Source organism: Lacerta agilis, chromosome 5 (genome assembly GCF_009819535.1).
Source record: "Lacerta agilis isolate rLacAgi1 chromosome 5, rLacAgi1.pri, whole genome shotgun sequence".
Lineage (NCBI taxonomy): Eukaryota > Metazoa > Chordata > Lepidosauria > Squamata > Lacertidae > Lacerta > Lacerta agilis.
This window is the reverse complement of record NC_046316.1, coordinates 26,327,650-26,350,411: the sequence shown is the minus strand read 5'-3', so window position 1 is coordinate 26,350,411 and position 22,762 is coordinate 26,327,650. Positions and strand designations below refer to the sequence as shown.

The 22,762-nt window shown below is 40.8% G+C and overlaps 1 protein-coding gene across 1 annotated transcript; it reads right to left on the bottom strand.

The window, feature by feature from the left end:
- Positions 1-256: 256 nt before the first annotated feature.
- On the bottom strand, positions 257-22,396 carry TSPAN15 (tetraspanin 15). Its single transcript, XM_033149003.1, has 8 exons — positions 22,265-22,396; positions 16,641-16,826; positions 14,525-14,599; positions 9,876-9,971; positions 7,886-8,002; positions 4,168-4,215; positions 2,671-2,787; positions 257-1,145 (listed from the first exon to the last, which is right to left on the bottom strand). Exons 1-8 carry the CDS (start codon positions 22,364-22,366, stop codon positions 993-995), a joined length of 894 nt encoding a protein of 297 aa, XP_033004894.1. The 5' UTR covers positions 22,367-22,396; the 3' UTR covers positions 257-992.
- Positions 22,397-22,762: the final 366 nt, after the last annotated feature.

Genomic DNA, 22,762 nt, shown 5'->3' with positions numbered 1-22,762 from the left:
GGCAGGAAAAATACAGTACATCACAATACATACAGGACTCAAATTAATCAGGGATACCAAATATCATACAAAAATATATAAATTAGGAAATTAAATTGGCATCAAAGCAAGCTGCCATTATCTGACTTAATCCAAGTAGAAAGGCACAAAAGAGTAATCAAGGCCTCCAGAGGGTTTTCACTAACCCATAAGAAGCAGCATCAAAACGTAATTGCACAGTATTTTAACATCATACTTCATTTGTTAGGAATCAATAAAACAACACGATTTGGACAGGTAAGTATTACTTACACAGGCTTCCACCCAAAAATGAACATGCCCACAAAATAGTATGATCTGCAGTTGCCATGAAGAAGTCTGCCTAGTGGTAGGACCCAAGTCTTGAAAATAAAAAGAACCTACACGAAACTTTCGAGTTTTTAAAAAGCCTGAATTCAGTCAGCTAATAAAAAACAAAGTAGCAAATATCCTTTGGGGAAAAAATTAGGAAATGGCTACTTCAAGCTAACCATCGTCCTGAGGTGGGAAAGTCACCAAAAGATCATTTTAGAGTAAACTTGAGATTGTGCCCCCTGCATTGGTAATCTTACCATGTTCTGAAAATGACTAGAAAAATAGAAAGTAAAGATGATTTTATGTTGTTAGTGACATCCTTGCACAGGGAACGTAGCCCTTGTACATAGTCAGTTTGGCTACAATAATTATTGTATTAATTTACATAACCATTTTCCTCCCAGATTAGCTATACTGTTTACCGTAAAGCAGGAAACTGGCTAGATTTTTAGATGCCACAAGAGACAACACATTTCAAGCTCAAAGCCTGTGAAACTGTAAAGAATGCTCAGAGCAGAAAATTAATTAATCAAGGTCTGGAAAGAAGAGGTTTGTTTCCTAAGGACTATTGTTTGCAAATCACATTAAGTTCTGACTACAGTCAAGGCACAATGCAAAGGGATGTTAGTCATTTGTCTTTCTTAAAGGAATACCTGGGATCACTCAGGAAAACACATACAGCACCCAGCGCTGGTAAATTCAATGTCCGCCCTCCGTCTCCCTCCATCAAGCAGAGTCTCGTTAAGCTTGTGTTCTGCAATTATATCTTCTACTCGGGTGATGTAAAGCAAAGACAGCAAAACCCCAAGGAACTGCAAAATAAAGTGACGAGAATGATCAGAATAGCACCATTCACTAACAGTTTACAATTCCTGCTCATTTGGGGAAAACAATTCTCAGTTTAAAGTTTGCACTCGTGCATAGATAAAGGACGCAGGCTGATATTCCTGCACTGCAGGGGGTTAGACTAGATGACCCTCGAGGTCCCTTTCAATTCTATAACATGCAACAAGTGTGGATAACTCAGGCATATTAAAATTTGGCACTTGTCCCTTTAAAAACCTTCAGGAAAGGCAGGTGTGGACCCATCTCTCTGAATGTGCTGAAATTTGCACTTTGGTGCACTTGAGGAGAGTCACACGTGATTTGCACAGTGCCCAAAGTACTAAAAACATGAGGAATGGATCTCAGATCATTGCTGCTTAAGCTAAGGAATTTTACACAGAAAAAGCAAGACTTGACAGCAATGAATCGCCACACCATCCAAAGGATGGATGCTTGAACATACTTGCGTCATCCCCCAGGAAGTCAGCCACTGAGCTTCTTGACAAAGGTTAGACAAGAGCAATCCTTCCCCAAACCAAAATGGAACGGCTTTGAAGTAAGCCAAGGCATTTCCCAAAAGGTCAAAAACAGCCTGACATTTTCCAAGCTAGTTTGAGAAATCTCCCTCCCTCCTAGTCACTCCGATCCTCAAAACATTATCGGTGCCAGGATCACAATCCTCCTAAGCCCTCTTCCCCTCCTCTTTAATTTCGACTTCTTCGATGGCACAGAGGAAGTAGGAGTGGTGCTCCAAATGCCACAAGAAGAGAAAGCAGAGAGGTTGGGGCTGCTTCCAGAAGACATTATGCCAAAGCAAGCGTTACTCTATACTTCCCAGTGCATCATCTTCTCATCACTTTAAAAGTCTGGTTCTGGGTGAAGCGAGTTTGTTGCACAAGACCTCCCAATCAACTACAGTTGTACAACCCAAAATCCTCTTTTGAGTATTTTCAGGTGGGATTCAATCAGTCTGGAATTCCACCTGGATTTCTCCCTTCCCTCTGGTGTGCTGCTAGCATGCCATGAGGGAAAGCCCCGAGATCTCATGGGAGTTATACTTTCTCAGAGGAAATATGCAATAGCATTTTAATAAGGAAGGAGAGGAAAACAGGAGGGCTTGTAAACCCTTTCCCTCCCGATTTGTTTAATGAAGTAAAGTTTGTGTAACATGTATAGTTTGATGTGTAATGTTTGCCATTTCTACAAATATTTTGTTCGGAAACGCTAATTCAATAGCACACGACCACCCTTGCCAACTGCAATCTTTCAACATATTGTATCATTTATATTGGTTATCCTTGCCAGGGCTACTTATTTCTAAGACCCTACACCAGCAGCATAGGAATCATCCAGGCCGTCATCAGAATCATTAACACTAAGAATGGAGCTCAAAACACATATAGGAAACAACTGACCCCATGCCACGCATCAAAGCTGCAAACCAGGAAGGAAGGAAGGACGGACCCAAGGCCTTGTCCTGAATATTTCCTTTTACAGTCTTGCCAGCCTTACCTGTGGCAGCAATATACCAAGCAGAATGCCAGCCATGATGGCATAGTTGTCCAAAAACCAAATCAGTACAGCGCTTGTGCATCCTCTCACATATATCACGTGTTGAACACTCAGGCGCTATAAAGTAACAAAAGAGACTTTTAAGTAAACAGCCTGATTTGTCTACTGAGACAATATGTGCCCTGTATTAAATGCTAACAGCCCCACTGATTTTCACACAGAGTTTACTGCTGGGATCTCAGTGGGTTTTATGTAGCAGGTTGAAAATGTCTACTCCATAAACTACGCCTCCCCAGATACTAGGACTGAGATCGTCTGAGTGGCTGTTGCTTCGAATTCCCTTTTTGTCAAAGTCCAGACTAATGCCAAAGAGTAGGGATTTTTCTGCAGAGCTTCTCAAACAAGACTGCCCCTCCAGCCAGGGCAGTTTACTGCTGATTTGTTTATAAGATGACACTGGTTGCGTTATGATTTAATTGGATTTTTTAAATGATTTTTATATAACATTAGGTGCCCTGAGAGAGCCCTAGAGCCTTGTTTGAAAGAGTGCATATTTTTTTAATAAATATACTTTTGAGTTCAAGCTGCCATTACAGTTCCATTGGTTACATCTTATCCCAATCTTAAGCTGCAAAGGGATGGGAGAGATGTCAAGCAATTTATTCCTATTTTCAGGCCAACATTACTAGACCAACCACATGAGACACAGGTCTGCAGTCAAGTCAGTTGTTGGCACTAGTGGGAGCCAACACAACTAGTCTTCCTAGCCCAATGGCACTGTCCCCCAAGTGACCCCTACACCCTCCTCAGATCTGCTTGGGTCAGGAGAACCCCCAAAACAGGGGAGGAAAGGGGGGGAACGGTTTCATCTGGCAAGCAGAAATGCACACTGCAAATGCAACAGCTGCCTTAGCAGAACATTTAATTACGCCTAAAATGCTTTCTTGCATTACAAGAAACTTCAACAACAGACTGGTGAATGCAACTGTATTTCTGTGCCAGCTGTTACTCACATGCTAGGTCTAAAGAACAGCCAATTCATCTTGCTTCCCGCATCCATGTTTTGTTCCAGTGAAGTCAGCAGTAACCTCACTGCAGAATTACCCACGATATACAAAAATCACAGAAAATGTGTTTATTAAAAACAAAACAAAACCCCGTTGCTTGGGCATTTCTCAGAAGTAGATCTGTTTACCTCAGCCTTAAACAGCAGATTTTGGTGTGCCCACAAAGAGATCTATTTGTGATGAAGATGACTGGAGCCTTGCAAATCATACGCATGCTCTTCTTGGCATGTGTGGATTGCAAAGGCATTAAAAAAACAGCACAGGAACAAATAAGACATGGAGAGTTTTCCTTTTCTGGTCTGCAACAGAAATGCTTGATAGTGCAGACACAGCCCAAGGATCAAGACTGCAAGTTGTACCCTCAAAACAGTAGATCATTTCAAATGGCTTAAAGCTGAACCGTATATGGGGGGGGGATACATGTTCCTACCTCTTCGTTCATAGTTTTATATCCACACATGGTATTAATAACTGCTGTCTGGGGGAAAAAAACATATTTCACAATATGAGTACAGTGCAACATGAATATATTTATATAGCTTATTTTCAATTTTTGGATAATGCAAACTATGAAATAATCAGTATATATTTGGATGTCTTCATTTTACCAGACCTGAAACAGTACAGTAAGTAAACTGGAAAACAACAGTGACTCTAAGCATTAAGAGCCCCTGCTACACAAATGAATGGCACAAATGAATTGCCTACCACCACAATTACTACTACAGTCTCCCTCCCAAATTTCAAAAGCTCAAAGACTTACACCAAGCTTTACAATTCTGTTTGCAGTTACACAGCCCTTTGTAATATCCCAATTTTTCAGCGTTCACGTTTCACAAGGCCAGTTTCTCTTGTGAACAAAATGGCCAACCTTGAGGGCTGTTAAGGCACTTGAGCCTTCAATCTTGCCCATGAATGCCACTTATAAATCATGATTCTCCTGCTACTGCTGACCAAGTCCACTAGGAACATCTCTTGCACAAATGAAGAAATCGCTTAAGAACAAATTTGTGCTGCTGCTTTTTAAACACTTTTTATTGGGTTTTATAAACAAGGATCACAATAGGCCAAGTCTTCTCGTGTCAAAAAATAGCATAATAATTTTGCAGCAATATCTGCAATATATGGTTCATTATTAGTGGTCAATGTATAAGTTCCTGGTTTGTGAATTGGTTTAAACAAAAATACAAAGGGGAAACGGAATAGAACACAACAAATCTGTGCTTCTGTTCAATTAATTTCCAGTCATCTCTGCTGAACAACCTCCTATATTCTCCTGTAGGAAGTTTCATGTGCACAGCAATTGTACTTTCCAAGTGCCTATACTTGAAACAAAACAGATATGTGTGTGGTTGTCAAGTTTAGCTCTCTAAACACAGTTTGCATGGAATTCACTTATTCATTGAGAAAGTGGTATCAGAATAGAAATTAGTCACATGTGAGGCATATTTCAGTGTGGCTTGCAGAGAAGTTCCCAGCACCTTGTGCCCTTAGTTACTGTTCACAATACATAACATAAATGCACTGACTACTTGCGAGATGTGCCCTGGGATGCTCCAGAAACCTTCAAAGGGTCAATAAGCAAGATGAAGGACTTCTGATAAAGAGAGAAAGTCATCGGAAGCTATGACAGGAATGGTTAAATTGTTTTTGAATTTCTATCATTTAAACCAACTGGCAATGCCAAAGTTGAAAACCTTTGAATAAAACTAGTCATGATTTAAGTTATAGGTGGTTTTATTTTTTAAAGATCTCCAGCTTTGCCTGGCCACGTCGGAGTGCAAACAGTGACATTTTCATGTTACTGAGCATAATGGAAGAAAAGGCGCCTTTTGTTTTGTAGGTAGTGCTAAGCAAAAGGTCCCACCTAAGGTAGCAAATATGAGGGGCATTTTAAGGACAACAAAATAGGCAGCCTCAGATGCTTCCTTGATGGCAGCAGTGGCAGCAGAGAAAGTGCTTTCTCAACAACAAAGATTGCAACTCAGTGATGGAGTTTGTGCTTTGTCCCAGAAGGTCCCAGCCTCAATCCCCAAGATCTTCAGGAAGGACGAGGAAAGACTCCTGTCAGAAACCCTGGAAACATTGCCAGGCAGTATTTAGCTAGATGAACATATATATGGTCTGAAGGTGGCTTCCTAGGTACTATGTCCTAACACTGGGAATGATGCTGCATGCAGGCTTCCTTCAGCAGTGACTCTTGGTGGCTGTCATCTTTCTGAAGATGGTGCTGCCCTAGGGCCACTGCTCTAAAGCATCCTCCAGGTGTGAAACAGAGATTCATGACAGATGTTCCATGCAAACAGCAGTGTCTGTTCTTCAACTGCAGCTGAGCCCAGCTCATGCCCAGCCAGTACAACTTCCACAAGTACTGCAAATGTACACAGAACACAGTTGAATACTGGATTGGCCCCTAATTCTTGTCTTTCCCATCATGAGTCAAGTGGGTTGCTACCCTTTTGGGGTTTTTTCAAAGTGGCAACACACACACACACACACACACACACGTATAAAGTATATTTAACTTGCCTCCTAAAGCAAAAATAATAATAATCACCAATTGCAAAGGAAGCCATAAAACTGCTCTAGAGATTGGACATCAAAGCTGCCAGCCAGCTAGGATCTTCCACAGGCAGATCTCCTCCTTTCAGGGTCTACCACACTGAACACTCTCAGAACTAGGCAAGGGGGTTGGAGGGAAAGTTATGTGTGTTCATTCACAGAGCAGCAAAACAGCCTCCGCCATTCTGGCAATGGTAAGACTGTGCTCTTTAATCAGGGGCAGTCCATCTGCAGAACCGCTCTAAGCAATTACAGGATATGGGAGTAGCATATAGGGATGCCAACTTTTCATTTTAAGCCCTTTGGCTCTGTTCTGCTAAGATGTGGGAGGAGGCCACTGGACTGTCAGGTCATTCCCATTCCTGCCTTCCCATCAGATGGGAATTAGTCCCGTCAGGCTCTGATAGTCTGTGGAAGGAGAAATTGAGCAAACCCTGCCCAGGCATCCCCTACTAGGCTCTATGAGCAGTGCCATGCCAGAGATGGCAGAACATAAACATGCTTGAACCCAAAAAAGTTCCTTGGCAAGCAAATTTGCGGGCTGCCCCAAGCTTGGCTGTGATAGGAAGCCACTTACACCTAGGTATCAGTATCTTAATCTTATTTACTGCATGAAATTTGTCCAAAGGTAGAGACGCTGCCCTCACATATTAAAAGTACTTTTCCATGACCAGAGAGTAAATGACTAATTACTGCTCACATCTGTACTTTTCCAGTGCAAAAGCCAAGTTGGTTTTGGAAACATGTCAAGCAGCTAAGATTTATTCATCTTGATTTATTTTTTAAAGACTGCTGGTGTGGCATCCTCCAGACAAATGAGTGTTAACAAGGCAATGCTGCAAGATTTCAAGGACTGTTCTGTGATATACGTGGTAACACATTCTCTTATAACCTAAAAAGGCCAATACTATTTATAGCAACATTACTGGTTTCATTTGGTAATAACGACAAAAGAGATGCAACAATATTTTGCTAAACAACATTCTATTAACACCCTCTCTGTCACAAAATCTCAGTGGAATGTCAGTTCATCCAAATGTTGTTAACCTTTTTATTCTATCATACTGATATGAAAGACATTTCTTGACGGTTATTTTTGATTGGTCAGGAAAAGGTAACATGGTATAATTAATCTTTCATTCCATAAACAGCCCAGAAGAAAATGGATATAATTCTTCATTTGCTTCAAAAAATATATATGGGGGCAGGGGGATCCAGTACTTAAAATATTTGCAGAAAATCAACACAAATAAACCAATTTATTTTAAAAGGGATTCCTATAACTTTTCCTTTTAGGAAATTGTACTGAAAGAGCCTCTGTTATCCTTACCAAGGTTGTTTCTGGGTGATCTGCTTTTGTGTGGAAAATGTACACTTGCTTACCATTTGTTACACATAGTCTAAGTGTGCACAGATCATAGCAAGCAAGATGAATCACATAACAAACCCTTCCATGTACAGATCTCCATTCTTGGTGGCAATTTTAGCTTGCCAGACTGATTTTCTTTAATGGGGAAAAAATTGGTGAAATGTGAGGAACAAACAAGTAACTGCAAAATTAATCCAGAATAATAAGTAACTTTTACCTTGTTTGTGACACAACAAGAGTAAGGAACTCCACAAGCTAGTGGTCCTGGGGCACTGCAGTCATGATACTGGTTTTCTGACCAGTCTTTAAAATCTTCACCACCACAGCACTTGAACTTTGAAGAGGGGGGGAAAGGTGTTACACAAAGACAAATCCTTGTTGCAGAAATTTAGAACCTTATTATCAGTAAGAAAAAAAACCACATCGTGATTATTATAGAGACTTCATGTCCTAATTTCTCATTATTATAGGCATGTGTGGAGGTGCCTAACATTATTTACAAATCACAAATTTAAACGTATGGAACACAAAACCACCAAAATGTATATTGCTTGCAGCTCTATTCTGGGGCAGGAAGAGCCTGTAAAGAACTCAAATTATAGGTATAAGGTATAAGGGACCCTTCCCCAACCTGGTGCCCTGGCTGGACCTGATGTGAGTTAATAGTCCAAAATATTCAGAAGACACCAAGTTGGGAAAGGCTGATCTAAGCAGTATGTTGTTCTAAATTTCTGTTATATGATGTCTAGTCTGATATAATAATAATAATAATAATAATAATAATAATAATAATAATAATAATAATAATTCCCCAGCCAGTCTGGGCGGCTTCCAACAGAACACTAAAATTCAATAATCTATTAAACATTAAACGCCTCCCTAAACAGGGCTGCCTTTTGATTGCAAAAAAAGGAAAGAAAAACACTAAAGCAATGAACGTGTAGGGTTGAAATAGGAACAAAAAGGGCAGCAGCTATCTAGCCAAAGATCTGAATACTGTGTAATATGTGTGTGTGTGTGTGTTTAATTTAATGGCTAAAATATCATAAAATCCCCATACATTTTGAAGGTAGCATCTTCCTTCAGGCAAAACAGCCAAAACGAAAAGCGGAGGTCTGCTGATGACTGCATTCCTGAAGGTCAGCCTCAAAAAACATTTGGATTTTTATGAGCTATTTACAATAAGCATCATAAAATGATTGATTAAACTTTCCTTTGCATCATTTGTGACCTTCAGCTTCTATTTGCTGCATCTTAATTTTCTCAGCTTTGACTACGCCCCACAGAATCGTCCCAGATTTTATCAGTACCATTACAGAGTAAAAGAGAATAGCTAATGTAATTTCATTTATAAAACAAGAACTAGAAAACTAAACACTCTTAATCAATCATTAATGCATTAACTAAACATCTCATTGGCATGGACCTAAACAAAGATAAACCAGATACTTACGAGAACTCTAAAACTTTGTGTATACATTTAACAAAAAGGAGACTTGGAAAGCTATGAATTAGTACACGCCTAAAACAATTTCTTCCTGACCTTTTTTTTTTTAAGAAGGCTGCCGCCTTTAAAAAATATAAGAAACACAATTCACCACAATAGTCTTCTGAGCAAGCCTCATTGAAATGAGCATTAATGTTTATGCACACCTCTCTTCATTTCAATTAAGTTTGCCCAAAAGAACCTCTCTTCTGGGTTGTGTGCAAAATCTTCACCATAAAGTCAAATTTGTCTTTTAAATGTTTCATTTAACATCTCTGTAGCTCAAAGCAAAAGCAACCCAGTAAGTATTTCAACACAAACCAATGAGTCAATTAAGCATACTATGGCATAAGACTCAGCTGTGGTTCAAAACAATTTCTAACTCTCAGTGGTCTATTTCCCTCAGCAAGGGTTTCAAGTTCCAATAAACACCTTAGTGCCTGAAAAAATGTTTGTATGGAAACTAAATAATAAAATTTGTAAGCAATTAACAGAGCCATCCAAACCCCCAACCCACCATGCTGGAGGGGGTCTGAATGGAGTACAGATGCCCCTGCCCAGCTCTGCCAGCCTCCACCAGTGGAGGGGTCCACTGTCAGCACTGAGCACCCCAACACATCCACCTGAACAGCAAATAGCTGGAAGCTACTGCTATATTGTAGCAGATGGGGTCAATAAATAGCCTACTACTGTTTGATTAATTTGACATCAAAAAACCAACCTCCTTTTGAACAAAATCCATTATGTTTTTGAAGTCCAAGTCATCATAGTAATTCACAATCCCTCTTCGGATGTTCTCATTTACAAAGTCAATTGTCTAAAGAAAGAAAGAAAAACTAAATAAGATCAAGCACACACAATTTGAAAAGAAAAAAGTATAAGCATGCACTCATACCATCAATATATACCAGTAACTGGCAACAAGTTTTAACAAGTCTATTCAGCAGCGGGGCTGAGAATGATTGTAATGCTTTTTAGACTCTTAGTTCTGATAAGCTGCTACAAAGGGAAATGAAAGAGAAAATTTTAACATGCTGTAATTTCTCACACTTCCTTTGGTATCTTAGAAAGATGATGATGATATCTACAACTTAATGTAAGAATACTTAAATGATTTATCCAATGCAGATTATGGGTCAAGAATGTGTAACTGATTGACAGCCCTAAAAAATAAGCAATATGCAAGAACTTGTTTGGTATTATGCCCTGTCAATATATAAAATTGTAGGAAAACAAGAACCTACTCCTGCAAATGTTTGCTTATGGTTTGATAGTTTTCATGCAATAAATGTGAAACATCTTAGACCACTATGTAGGATCCACAGAACTAACTTAATAAAAAAGTGGCTTTGTTACAGGATTTTTGCATTTTCCCAGCATACAAACTGGATAATTTTGCCAATGGGAAAATGTGATTTTTCCTCTCATTTGCTGTGTGGAATACGGTTATTAACAGTTGGACAACACCTGCAATGTATCATAAGTAACAAATCATACATCCTTCCAATGCCCATTTTGTAGCATTTGGATTTTTTTCTTTATTTTTACTGCTTTAGAATATTAAAAACTCTCCCACTATAGCATTCCAACCTGGAGATTGTAATCTCTCTCTTCAACAAGTGGTGGGTATCAGTAAGCTCTCCTCTCCTCCAATTTGTCCACACACAGAAAATTATTTGAAGATTGCATACACACCTACCATGGGCACCATCTCCCCAGGGCGCTGTGTGCCCAAGCACCCAGAAAATTTCCCATATAGGGGCTGGGCACCCGCAAAATGCAGGAGCTCAAACGCAGGCTCCACGCCCCATGGAAAGAGCACTGAGTTCAGGCGGGGGGTGGGAGAGAGAGCATGGAGTTGGGGCAGGAGGGGAAGAGAGAGTGTGGAGTTAGGCGGTGAAAGAGCAGAGTTGGGGTGGAAGAGAGCACAGAGTTCGGGCGGGGTGGGTGGGTGGGAGAAAGCAGGGAGATCAAGCATGGGGTGGAAGAAAAAGCGTGGAGTTGGAGAGAGAGAGAGAGAGAGTTCTGGCGGGAGGGGTCCAGTTGCAGTGCCGCTGGAGCTTATGTCCCGCCTCACACTATGACGTCATGACACCGCAGCGTGCATCATGATGTCATGGCATGTGCATCATGTTGTCACAGTGTGGGCAGGGGGCAAGTCGTGCTGGGCACCCACAGTGTGGGGTCCAAATCAGCACAGTTCTCCCCAACATCTAATGCTGGAGTATACAATGGTTCTTTAAAACAAACAAACAAACCAGCAAATACCTATCTCCCACACGAGTATCATTCTAATAGAAAGATACACCCCATAATGGCTAAGTTCTTCCAAATAAAATAACTTGCGAGGCCCAAGATCTCTATCTGCTCAGGCCGAATTCTGTCTCTATTGGTGCACCATTCCTTTTCAAATAGACACAATATTCAGTTTGAATGGTGGCGAAATGCAATATTCACACTACACTACACTACAGAAATACTACTTTGAGGAAAGGCATCTGGAGCTACACCATCATAACTGAAAATTTATTATGTGTGTGAGGGGGTCCCTATTATCTCAATAAACTTTTATTCACTTCACTATTATTAGCAAGCAATCAGTTTCCCCAAGTTAGACATTCAAGGTAGACAAGCCTTTGCAAATTACGTCAACTTTAGAGACAAAACAGGCTTGTCAGGCCAGCTTGTGCTGCAAGAGGAAACACCAAGCTCCACGCTTCTCCAAAATACCAATGGCTCTGAACTGCTTACTAGCGTTTGGAACAGGCTGACTGAAACCTACCTGTAAAATTAGAAGCTTCGGGGAAGGAAGTAATTTACATCTCCACCCTTTGGGCCTAGCCAGAATGAGCATGTATGCCTCATTATTACAAGTTAAGAAGGGGCATTACAGTGCTGCGGGTAGGAATTTCTATGCCTGGGCAGGCTCTCAAGTCTTTATCCATGCCTTGTGGAATGGATACTCTGGCAAGTTAAAAATAGTTGTGGACTTTTAAGGAAATTCCAAGTTCTCACTACACAGAATGAATTGCTCTTGCTCTTTGCAAAAAAACAACAACACCTGCTGCTCAATAATCTGTCTCCAATTTTCTCTTCCTCCACTAACAGTATTCAGTGTTTTTAACAAGTCTGCTCTATCCCTCTCATTTTGGAAGAGACTTTGAGTTGGTTTCTGCCACTTGATCACGCAGTTTCTCTTGGTTTGGTGGAGGGGAGCTATATTCCCCACCTCAGAATCAGTTATGACATTCCTGCCCCTCACTGGGTCAATGGGGTCCATCTGCTAGTGCAGAGAGCTATTTTCAAGTTGTGTGTTAGTGGGTGGACAGAAACAAGCAGAAACAGATCGCTTCAGAGGCATTCTGTGCGGGCTGATGAAGGAAATGAGGCATTTTTAGGCAGGGGACAATCACGAGTTATCACCCAAAGCAGGAAGTATTGAGGGTGCTGCTGAGTGCTCGCTGGACTGGAGCTGCATGCCTGGATGAAAGCTTCTGAACAGTGGGGTTTGAGGCACATCTACGGCTCATAATTCACCTAGCAAGGAGGGATGTTTATTCCAATCTTTGGCTGGGGAGTCACAGAATGTGAGAAGGGAGTTTGCCCTCCAACACCTGAGCTAACTTCATCTGCTCACATTTGTTTGATTTGGCTATTATTCCACAGTTCTTCCGGTTGTTATATTTTTACATATACAACTTTTTCACAACTTACTGTGCTTCAAGTCTTTTCTCAAGGCATGGGAGCAATGTGATACATGTCTTCTAAGAAGAAAGTAGGCCCTCCTGACTTCAATGGGACTTACTCCCAGTTGAGTGTGTGCAGGATTACAGCCTAAATACCCTGTATCGTGTTAGTCCACAGGCAGAGAGCCAGTGTGAAGCTGCAGTACCATGCTACCTGGTTTGCAAATCTCCGAACAAGGTAATCTGACATCTTGAAAATGTTATTGCATTTCTCCATACTGAAAAAGAAACTTTACATAACATAATCTAAGCAATAATGTATTGAGTGATATTTGATGCCTATATATTGTGCTCGTATCCAGGCTGCACAGAGGCAAGTTGTCTCATTCTATCGTATTTATGCTGCTGCACACATGCAAAGCCAGCAGGCAGGTTGGAAGCTTCAGAGGGGTAGAGGACTGCCAAAGACAACTTGTCGATCCTTATCTTCCTAAAGCACTATTGAAGTTATATTCTGGCAACACTCAAAACTATTCCCGGTTTATGACAAAATGTTAGAGTTGACAACCAATTACAGAATATTTAGTTGATTAGCTACCAGACTTTTAGCCTCAGTTAATGTTCATTTTGCCAGCACTCAATTATAGGTGTGTTTTGAAAATACTGAAGGAAGTGCAAGGCATCATATACATATTTCCTTCTTTTTCAAAGGAAAGACCATCTTTCTTTCTTTCTCATTGCCTACTACAGTAACACACAAGATCCTTTATAGCCTGAAAAATTTAACCAATTGGCCCTTAACAGGAACTTCACTTTTGCTGCTGTCAGAGTCTCCTCTGGAAGAGAGAAAGGGGAGCCCATTGTGAACCATCTAGCCTGGTGATGAGCAGTCCCCAACCCCTTCTGAAATGTACTCTATTAAGACCAGTGTGGACTCTTGGAGTGCTGTTAGAACAGCACTTGAAGTGTGTTATTAGCTTCATTCATACATATTGTTTAAGTCTAACTGTTTAAGTCTAATTGTTTCTTTGTAATACTGAATTTATCCTATTCTGGTTGAAAAGTTTTTGCCTTACTTGAATTTATTGATGCTGATATTTGGTAACAAACTGGATTTCCCCCAAATGTTGCATTTCTGATAACTTAATGAGTTGCTTTGGGCACAGCTGACTATGGAAAAACAACATACAAATAAACTAAACTGAACATATAATGTGGTATTAGGCACTGAATCTAACTTCCTAAGAATCTCATATTTCATTTTTTTTAAATGGTAATAGTTTTAGCCTTTAAGGTAACAAACATACACTTTGAACTGTGGAAAACACCTGCTGAAAAGCCAGAAGGATAAAAAGAGTTTCTATAGCTGGCAAGAGTGAATATTGCAGAATAAATTTTACAAAGTAAGAGAAATTATGAAAATTTGCTTGCTTTCTGTAAGTTACATAGTTGTTTAGGGCACAGAATCAGGAGTGCCAAAATGCAATTTTATTTTTACAGTAGTGTTTGCATAGCCCTGATTTTGTTGCAATCTTGCCACTCAAATACATGATCTTCTGTGCCTCTTCCATAATAATCAGTAATTCTGCTTTGACATAAGTGAGTACTGATTCCATTTTTCCATAACAAATGGGGAGAAGTTTTTTTTAAAGGTACATTTTCTTCAATATTTCGGTTTTCTTACCTGATTCCTGAAAATTAAGGCCATAACTCCGCCAATTAGTTCAATGAGCAAACAAATACCCAAGATGTACATGAACTGCAAAAGAATTTCAAAAATACTACGTAAACATACAAAATCTACAATCTTTAGTGCTGAAATCATGACTCATGACTTCCAGTGAAATTAAGCAACTTTTAGAACTGCTGTAGATGAGGCAGTGCCACTTGAGCACTTACCACTGCTACTCTGCAAAGACTCATGTGCCTCTGGGGTGATCTTGCCTCTCAACTACGGAGGATGAGCAGCAGGCGGCAGCAGCAGCACAACACAGGAGATGAAGGCAGACCTGTGGCACCACAGTCAGGTCCCCAAGCCGCCTTCATCCTCCTCTTCTGTGTTCTGTGCAGCACTCGTGTTTTAGACTCTATTACGCAACAGACCAAAAACCTTAATGCCCTTGCTACATTCGAACATACTTTTTACAAACAAAATCCATTTTGTTTGGATACCAGTTCAGACATTTGAATATAGTGAAGTTTACTGAGTGGTTACTGTGAGGGGTGTTTTTTTCCTTTCTTTTTCTTTCCCTGAAATCCTGCCCCATCTCCATCCCTTTTTGATTTTTTAAAAAATTGCCATGCACATAAAGCTGAATGTCCACAAGTTAAACGTGTGTAAGTTGTGGGTTTCATGTATTTCAAATCGTAAAAAGTAGCGTTTTTCTCCTGCCAAACCTGCATCAGGTCAGAATGCTATGGATTTCAAACTAATGTACTCTATCCCTTATTCCTGAAATGTATATTGAAACAATTAACATAAATTCTACAGCACTGGTCGAAACTCCCATTGTTCTAGGTGCACTTTGCAACAGGGAATTTCATTAGCGCAAGTATTTTCTGAGCTCTGGGCGCAGTACTGCACCTAATATTTCAGATTAAAACTGCAGAGTGGAAGAAAAGGAGGACTTTTTTCTGCCTCCCCACTGCAAGCTACTCCTTGAAGACTGCAGAAGAGACCCTCTTTAGAATATTAGTGGGGTGGATAGGGGAAGGACTAAACCAGGCATCCCCAAACTCGGCCCTCCAGATGTTTTGGGACTACAATTCCCATCATCCCTAACCACTGGTCCTGCTAGCTAGGGATGATGGGAGTTGTAGTCCCAAAACATCTGGAGGGCCAAGTTTGGGGGTGCCTGGACTAAACCATGTGAAAAATGAACATAATATTTTAGCTACGGTTCATTCATCTTGAGCTTTGTATTCTAGTTATAAAAAAGCACACCTAGACATTCCATTGTTGCGCTCATAATCTAGGTTTAAGGTGCCATTTAGCTCCTAGTTTTCATATCTCAGTTTCTAACACTGTTCTACAGTTTCTCCTTTTTGGCTAAATCTGGTCTATGTCTATATCCCTACTAGTGGGCCAATAGTGTTAATTAATTTTTGCTGTTTACTTCTCATTCTCAACATTTCTCTAAATTTAATTTGCATATTGATTGTTTTACTGTTGATGTGAAAATGTCAATCACTGGTTCTACCCCAAAAGGAATCATGGTGCTACTTTAGATCAAAGGGCTCTTTTCATTAATAAATGAGTTATATAAAAATATGACACATTAAAAAAAAACCATGTAGATGGACAAAGTTCAAGCATACATGCTGTGAAAGAAACCTGCTCTGCTAACCTGGAGGCAGTAAATCAATGGACTTCAGTTTAAATAATAACTAAATACATTTTGTGAATGAAAATATTTTATCCTGACTCCGCTTTTAACATCAAGCTATGTTAACACATATTTTGTTAAATATAAAATAACATTTTATATGCCTGAATTTACATTGCATTTTTCTTACATAAATCTTACTTTTGTTTAAGCAGGCTCTTTCAGTTGCACCCACATTTTCTCTAAAACCATGATTAAGTGCCACTAAAGTAAAGCATTTGCCTTTGACAACTTCATTTACACTGGTTAAATTAGAATCCATCTTGCTCTTTCCTTTCTCTCTGCTATTTATGCAAAGAAGGAGATTATTAGCTAAGCTGTCTTAAAGTTGTTTACAGAATAGAGAACAAAATAAGTTTTATAAACATCAAGTTCAGGTTACAAGTAGACTCCTACTTATATAAAAGTACTTACAGCTTGAAGAAGGCATAAGTTGTCCCTTAGGGAAGCCAACACACCCACAAAGGAAACGAGGAACATTATAATACCTAGGAGTATTAGAAGAACGGCTGGAGCTAAAAAGGCACTTTCAAGGGTTTTATATTTCTGTCTTTCAACTTCTGCATAAATGCCAACTGCTAAGACAAACGCTCCTAGCAACTGTAACAGAAAGAGAAAGTGTTTGTTATTGTTGTTTTCCAAACAAAACCAATGGCTGTATTTTAAACTGACTTATTAAAAAAAGAAAATCAAATTACTGCTTATTTCACAGAGTACAAACTGGAATCTTGAAAGTTGGAATTGATTTTTTTAAAAAACAAACCCTTAAACCAGGTACAGCAAACTGGAAGTATCAAGCACACAGCATTATCTTGTCTGGTCCCTAAATCAGGGGCAGATTGTATTTCCAACAGGATATGTCACACGCAAAGCATTATGGAACTGTTCTGTAGCTGAACCGATATCACCGATACATTTCCAGAATACTAACCGTGTTAGTCCACTTCAGCCAAAAGTCTTGCGCCACTTTCATAAAAGATTCATACAATAAATTCATACAATAAAACAATATCATTTTATTAAAAGGATAATTGTGTTAATCTTTAAAGTGCCACAATACTCGATGTTTGTTTTTACTGAAAATAGTGGTGCACGAGGTAGTCTTACACTCTGGTCTTAATGGCCTTATAGGGACACCCAAGCATATAGTAAGGTTGGTAGTACAATAGCTTTGTAAACAAGCATTTTGGTTTCCCTGTGAATGTCCCAGTCCTCAAACACTCTGCATTTCAATCAGGACAGACGAACTAATGCCAGTGTACTGGAAGAAGCAAAGATCACCAGTGTCGAAGCAATGATTCTTCAACATCAACTTCGTTGGACTGGTCATGTTGTGTGGATGCCTGATTATCGTCTTCCAAAGCCACTACTCTATTCCAAACATAAAAATGGAAAGTGTAATGCTGCTGGTCAACAAAAGAGGTTTAAAGACTATTTAGATGCAGTGGTTTGGTACAGGGTAATATTTATTCCGTTCTTGTTCTACCTGAATCAAGCTAACGAAAATAATGTTTAGAACTGTGTGTCTACTTATTTTCAGCAGCCTTCTTATCCAACATTTTAGAAGAGAGAAAATCAGTTTATCCCTGCTACGTGATCATCCAATGCAAATTGAATATGATTTAATAAATATTAATACAGTACTGTATCTAAATTTGTCAGGACTGCAGCACATGGGGATGTTTAAGCCTCCCCTCCTCTCAACCATGATCTTGATGGAAATATTCCCCACAGTGCCATTAGCTCTGGGGTGAAAGGTCCTGTCTCCATATGGCCTGAGTGACCAATCCTGAATTGTATTTTTAGAGCTCCCACATCTCAACACACTCACAGCTTCAGAATTTCTCCCATAAATAACCAAGGGAGCCGGGGAACTAAGGGGAAATCCTTTTATATATATATATAAAAGCAGTGCCAAAATATACTTCTAAGAAATATAAACCATTGCATTTATCAAAGTTAAAAATAAGCATAGCTTTAAAAAGGTCTCTTTTCCCTCAATAAAAATTCCTCTGAGGAAGAAAAACTGCCAAAGAAGGTAGTTTAAAGTAAACTGAGAAAGAAGGAGTGATCCTCTCACCAATCTTTTATGACAAAAGTGTATTGGCTGGAAGAGGCCTCTCCATTTGAGGTTCTTAAGTTGCTTCTTTCTAGAAAAGTCTGACTTTTGGTTGAAGCCTTCATCCATAAATAGGAATGTGTGCATCATTATGCAAAGAAGTGCCAGCCTTCCTGGGCATATGTGAGCTGCTTAGAACATATGGCTAAGAACGGCTCCTGGTTCATGATGTGACACTGAATGAACTGGGTGGCATCGTGTGTTGTGCAAAAGCAAAGCTTTTGACCAGAGAGAATAAGGAGGCATGTTTGTGCATTTCTCAGAATATGCAAACTCCGTATCTGTGGATGGGAGGCAGGGGTGCACAAACAAGCCCCGCTTCAAAAGCCTTGTGCATGTCATCCTGAGCAGCATCAGGGGTTCAAACATTTGTCCATGCCCCCATCCACACTTAGGTATTTGCACATTCAGGGAAATGCCACTACATGTCTCTGCTGTATCTTGAAGGAAACAGCCCCCCAGTCATGGAGATGTAAGGTATGAGGTAGCCCCAAATCTCATTTTCGGGTGCCAAGATGTTATGAAATTCAGTTCCTCATTTAGGCTGTTCATGAAGCTCTCTGTTGAACTGGGAACTAATAATAAGAAACTGGGAACTAGGAACCTACATCCTAGCCTCCTGGAATAGAGATAACTTTAACTGTAAATAGGAAATCAGCTAGCATCACATGCAAGTAAGGAATTTCCCCATAAGGATAAAGAACAGCATGAACCTTCAGTGGTATTTCAGTCGAGGATCTATTAGCTGTGATGCCTAAATAGAGTGAAGAAAGTGAATAATCCTTCAGATGATATCAGCCTCTAAGCCACCTTCTGAAGATCCAAACAGTTCTAGCTAAACTTGAGCCATAAAAAATATCGCCAAAATATTTCTAAAATGATTTTTGGCATTATTAATAAAACGGGCAAGTTCCATCCCCCAATGTAGGTAGAATTATGCTAATGAAAACTGGAATTATCTGGCAGCGATTCCTATAATTAATACACAGAAAGCTACAATGCAAGCACAAACACAATTATAAGGCCTCTACATTCACACTTTTAACTGGATCTTAAGTTTAGTTCAATGACCCCAATGACCTCTTCAACTCACTTCAGTGAAACAGAACAATATTTTGACAGAGCAACTGCTACCTAACCTTTCATCTCATTCAGCTTACTAACTGTTGAGGCAGGCCATTATTGCCCAATGAAAGCCTCTAACTATATCCACAAGACAAGTCTTGTTTTACTTTTCAGCCCAGGGGTCCACCAAAATATTTCATATTTACAAAACAAAAGTTCCAGAATGCAAGTCCTCTAAACAATGAAAGCACAACGAACGGGTGTTAACCGATTCAAAATGTGCACTCTTTTCTTAAGAGATCAAAATGCATTTAGTCAAGCATTTTTTTGCAAGAAACCCAACAACACAACTTAAAGGGGGGTAAGATCAGGGGTTGCTAACCTCTGAGCCACCAGATGTGGTTGAACTCCAATGGCAAGCATGATAGGAGTTGGAGTGCAGCAACACCTGCAAGGACAAATGTTACCCACACCTGAACTATGGGGTTCACCCAAAACTGGCCAATAGTTCACCAACAGACCACAATCTATCCTCTTCCATATACTTCCTGATGTTTTGTTGTTGTTGTTGTTGTTGTTGTTGTTGTTGAGTCGTTCAGTCGTGTCCGACTCTTTGTGACCCCATGGACAAGAGCACGCCAGGCACGCCTATCTTTCACTGCCTCCCGCAGTTTGGCCAAACTGATGTTTATTAATCATAGTTTGCCATGATGTTAAACAGAATTTGAAACATTGGTTTGAAGATGGTTTGCAAACTAATTATTTGGAGGTTAGCACAAATCATAAGGTGCCAATTTGGACATCACAGCAATGTGAGCTAGAAAAACTCAGGAAGTGGAGGAGGGAAGGGAATAAGAGCAAAGGTACTCCCAGTCACAAAATCATGGTTGGGCATTATGTGTTAACTGAGCTACATGTTAATTAAGTGGTGTTGTGTATTGATTGAGCGATAGTCACATATCTGAAGATACAATAATGAACAAAGTAAGGGTTCAAATTATTCCTAGCTTCATAAACCATGAAGCCAAGAACCAGTGACAAAACCTTATGCTCCTCTTTTGCCCCTCCCATTGCAAGTCCTCTTCAGTGCAGATATCTTGGTTTGTTTAAACTAAAGCCCCTCTTTTCATCTTTAGCTTTAGGTTAATTCCTGGCCCTGGAGTAATGTACTGATTCGTAAGCAAACATTAAGCCACAGTCTCTTATTTCATCTAAACAGGGAACTCTGGTTTAAACAAACCAGGATCTCCAGACCAAGAAGAGAGAAGAGTGTGTGGACCTAACACTCCTCATAAACTATTATTCATAACAGGGAACATTATGTCCAGTCCAGATCCTCATGTGTTAATGGTTAATTAATCCAGTATAAGTATGAATACAATCCAAAGTGACAGCTGAGCTGTCTTTCAAATAGCATGAAAGCTTGGGGCTTTTACTGGAATAAGTCTTATCGGGAGCAATATTATTCAATCAGTCAGTCATATTACAGTACACTGTCACTGTGTAATAAGTGTTTTACAAAGAACAAGCACACACAGATCCCTGTCCCAAGGTGTTTAGTCTATATTCAACATAGCAGGGAGAGAAAAGGAAAGGGAATGAAATGGTGGTGAATGTAAACGACACAGCCTGTTTGAATTAGACCTGCAAGCTCTTATCAATTCATCCATGCGATTAATTCATTAAATATTTCTTTATAGGTTAAAATTTGCCTGTCTACTAATGTGGGGTGTGTCACAAGCAAAAATTGAGACTTTGAACTCAGAACTATGCAGCACATAGATAAATGCACGCTTTTTATCTTCTTCTGCACTTCTTAACCTGCCTGTTTGCAATGTTGGTTGCAGAATGATAGGTGCATGACAACATAAAAAAATTAAGCATATGTACAATCTTCAGAGACTATTTCTATTTAAACGAATTTTACTGCAAAAATGAATTATTTTATTATTAATGGTTGGACAGAACCAGAAGAAAATTTCAGGGCAGCAGGAGATGACAAGTAAATATGACCTGTCCCTGCCTTTTCTAATAGCCACTGCTAGCATATGATTACTTTAGAGAAAGGCAGCAGGTGCCACAAGCACTTTAATGCCTCTCCCCCCCCCCCCCTTTTGCTTCCTCGACTGAGTCAGGGCACTAGTTTGCCAAGTTAAAAGCCTAAATTCACCGCACAAGTCAAGCTACAACTGTTCTGACCGCACCTCTGAATGGTCTCCTCCGTTACATACTTTGAAATCGGCGTTATTTTAAACCACGATAGCCTCCCACTGAAGTGTGCATGCACACAAAAGCTCATACCAAGAACAAACTTAGTTGGCTTCTAAGGTGCTACTGGAAGGAATTTTTTTATTTTTTATTTTGTTTTAAATAAATAAAAGCACGTGCTTATCGAGCGAACTGTTTGCTTTCCCGTCACTGGGTGGGATTGGAAACCTTTGCAACTGGACGGACCGCCCCGGCGTGTTCTGAGAAGGAGGCGTGTGTGTGTGTGGTTTCTGTGCGCAACTCCCTAAACAACAACAAAAAACCGCCTCAAAACCCCAAACGTTGCGGCCGGCCGGCGCGTTTCCTGGTGCTTCTTTCCAGCAGCCTTACCCGCATCGCACCACACCTGTCGCTAACAGGTCGCCTCGGTTCTGTAAGCTCGGAGGGCAAAAAAGAAAAAAACACAAAACGCAGCAGGAGGGCATGCCTGGGGCATTTCTCCTATTCCCCCCCCCCCCATGGCAGCTCGTCGCTCGTCGCCCCACTTTCCTTCTTTCTTGCCTGCCCCAGCTCGGCGGCTACACCCTACTCCATGGGAGCTGCTGCCGCCTGACGGAGGTTCGGCCTGCCCGCCCCTCGCACTCACCCAAAACACCGTGGAGTAAGTGATGAGCGTGAACTTGAGGCACAGGTAGTTGAAGCGCGCGCAGTAGCGGACCTGCTCCGAGTCTCCCGTCGACCGCGCCATCCTCCTCCTCCTCCTCCCTCGGCCTGCTTCTGCCGCGGCCCTGGCGCCTCCCCTCCGCCAATAATCCCTCCGCCGCCGCCGCCGCGCTTCCTGCTCCTCCCGCCCGCCAGCCACCTGCGGAGCTCCAGGCTGCGAGCGGCGGCGGCTGCGCCTGCTCTCTTCTCTGGAAGCGGCTCGCCTGCGCCAGACAGCGGGAGGAGCCTGCCTGTGTCCCCGAGGGCAGCCGGGAAGGGAGAGGCAAGAAAGCGACGGCGCCCCGGCTTCCTGGAGCGGCAGCTAGTCGGAGACTGCTCCGCTTTCGCACCTCAAAACGAGCCGCAGCCCGGCAGCCCCGGGGATCTTTCGCGCCCTCGGAGGGTCTCCCGCTGCGCTTGTTTAAGCTCTAATTGAATCGCC

Excerpts from the sequence above, each read along its gene's own strand:
- TSPAN15 (XM_033149003.1), bottom strand. The coding sequence starts at position 22,366 with ATGGCGCGGTCGACGGGAGACTCGGAGCAGGTCCGCTACTGCGCGCGC. Across the intron at positions 2,788-4,167 it reads ATAAAACTATGAACGAAGAG|CGCCTGAGTGTTCAACACGT; the intron begins GTAGGAACATGT and ends GTTACTTTATAG. Across the intron at positions 1,146-2,670 it reads TTGGTATATTGCTGCCACAG|TTCCTTGGGGTTTTGCTGTC; the intron begins GTAAGGCTGGCA and ends TTTATTTTGCAG.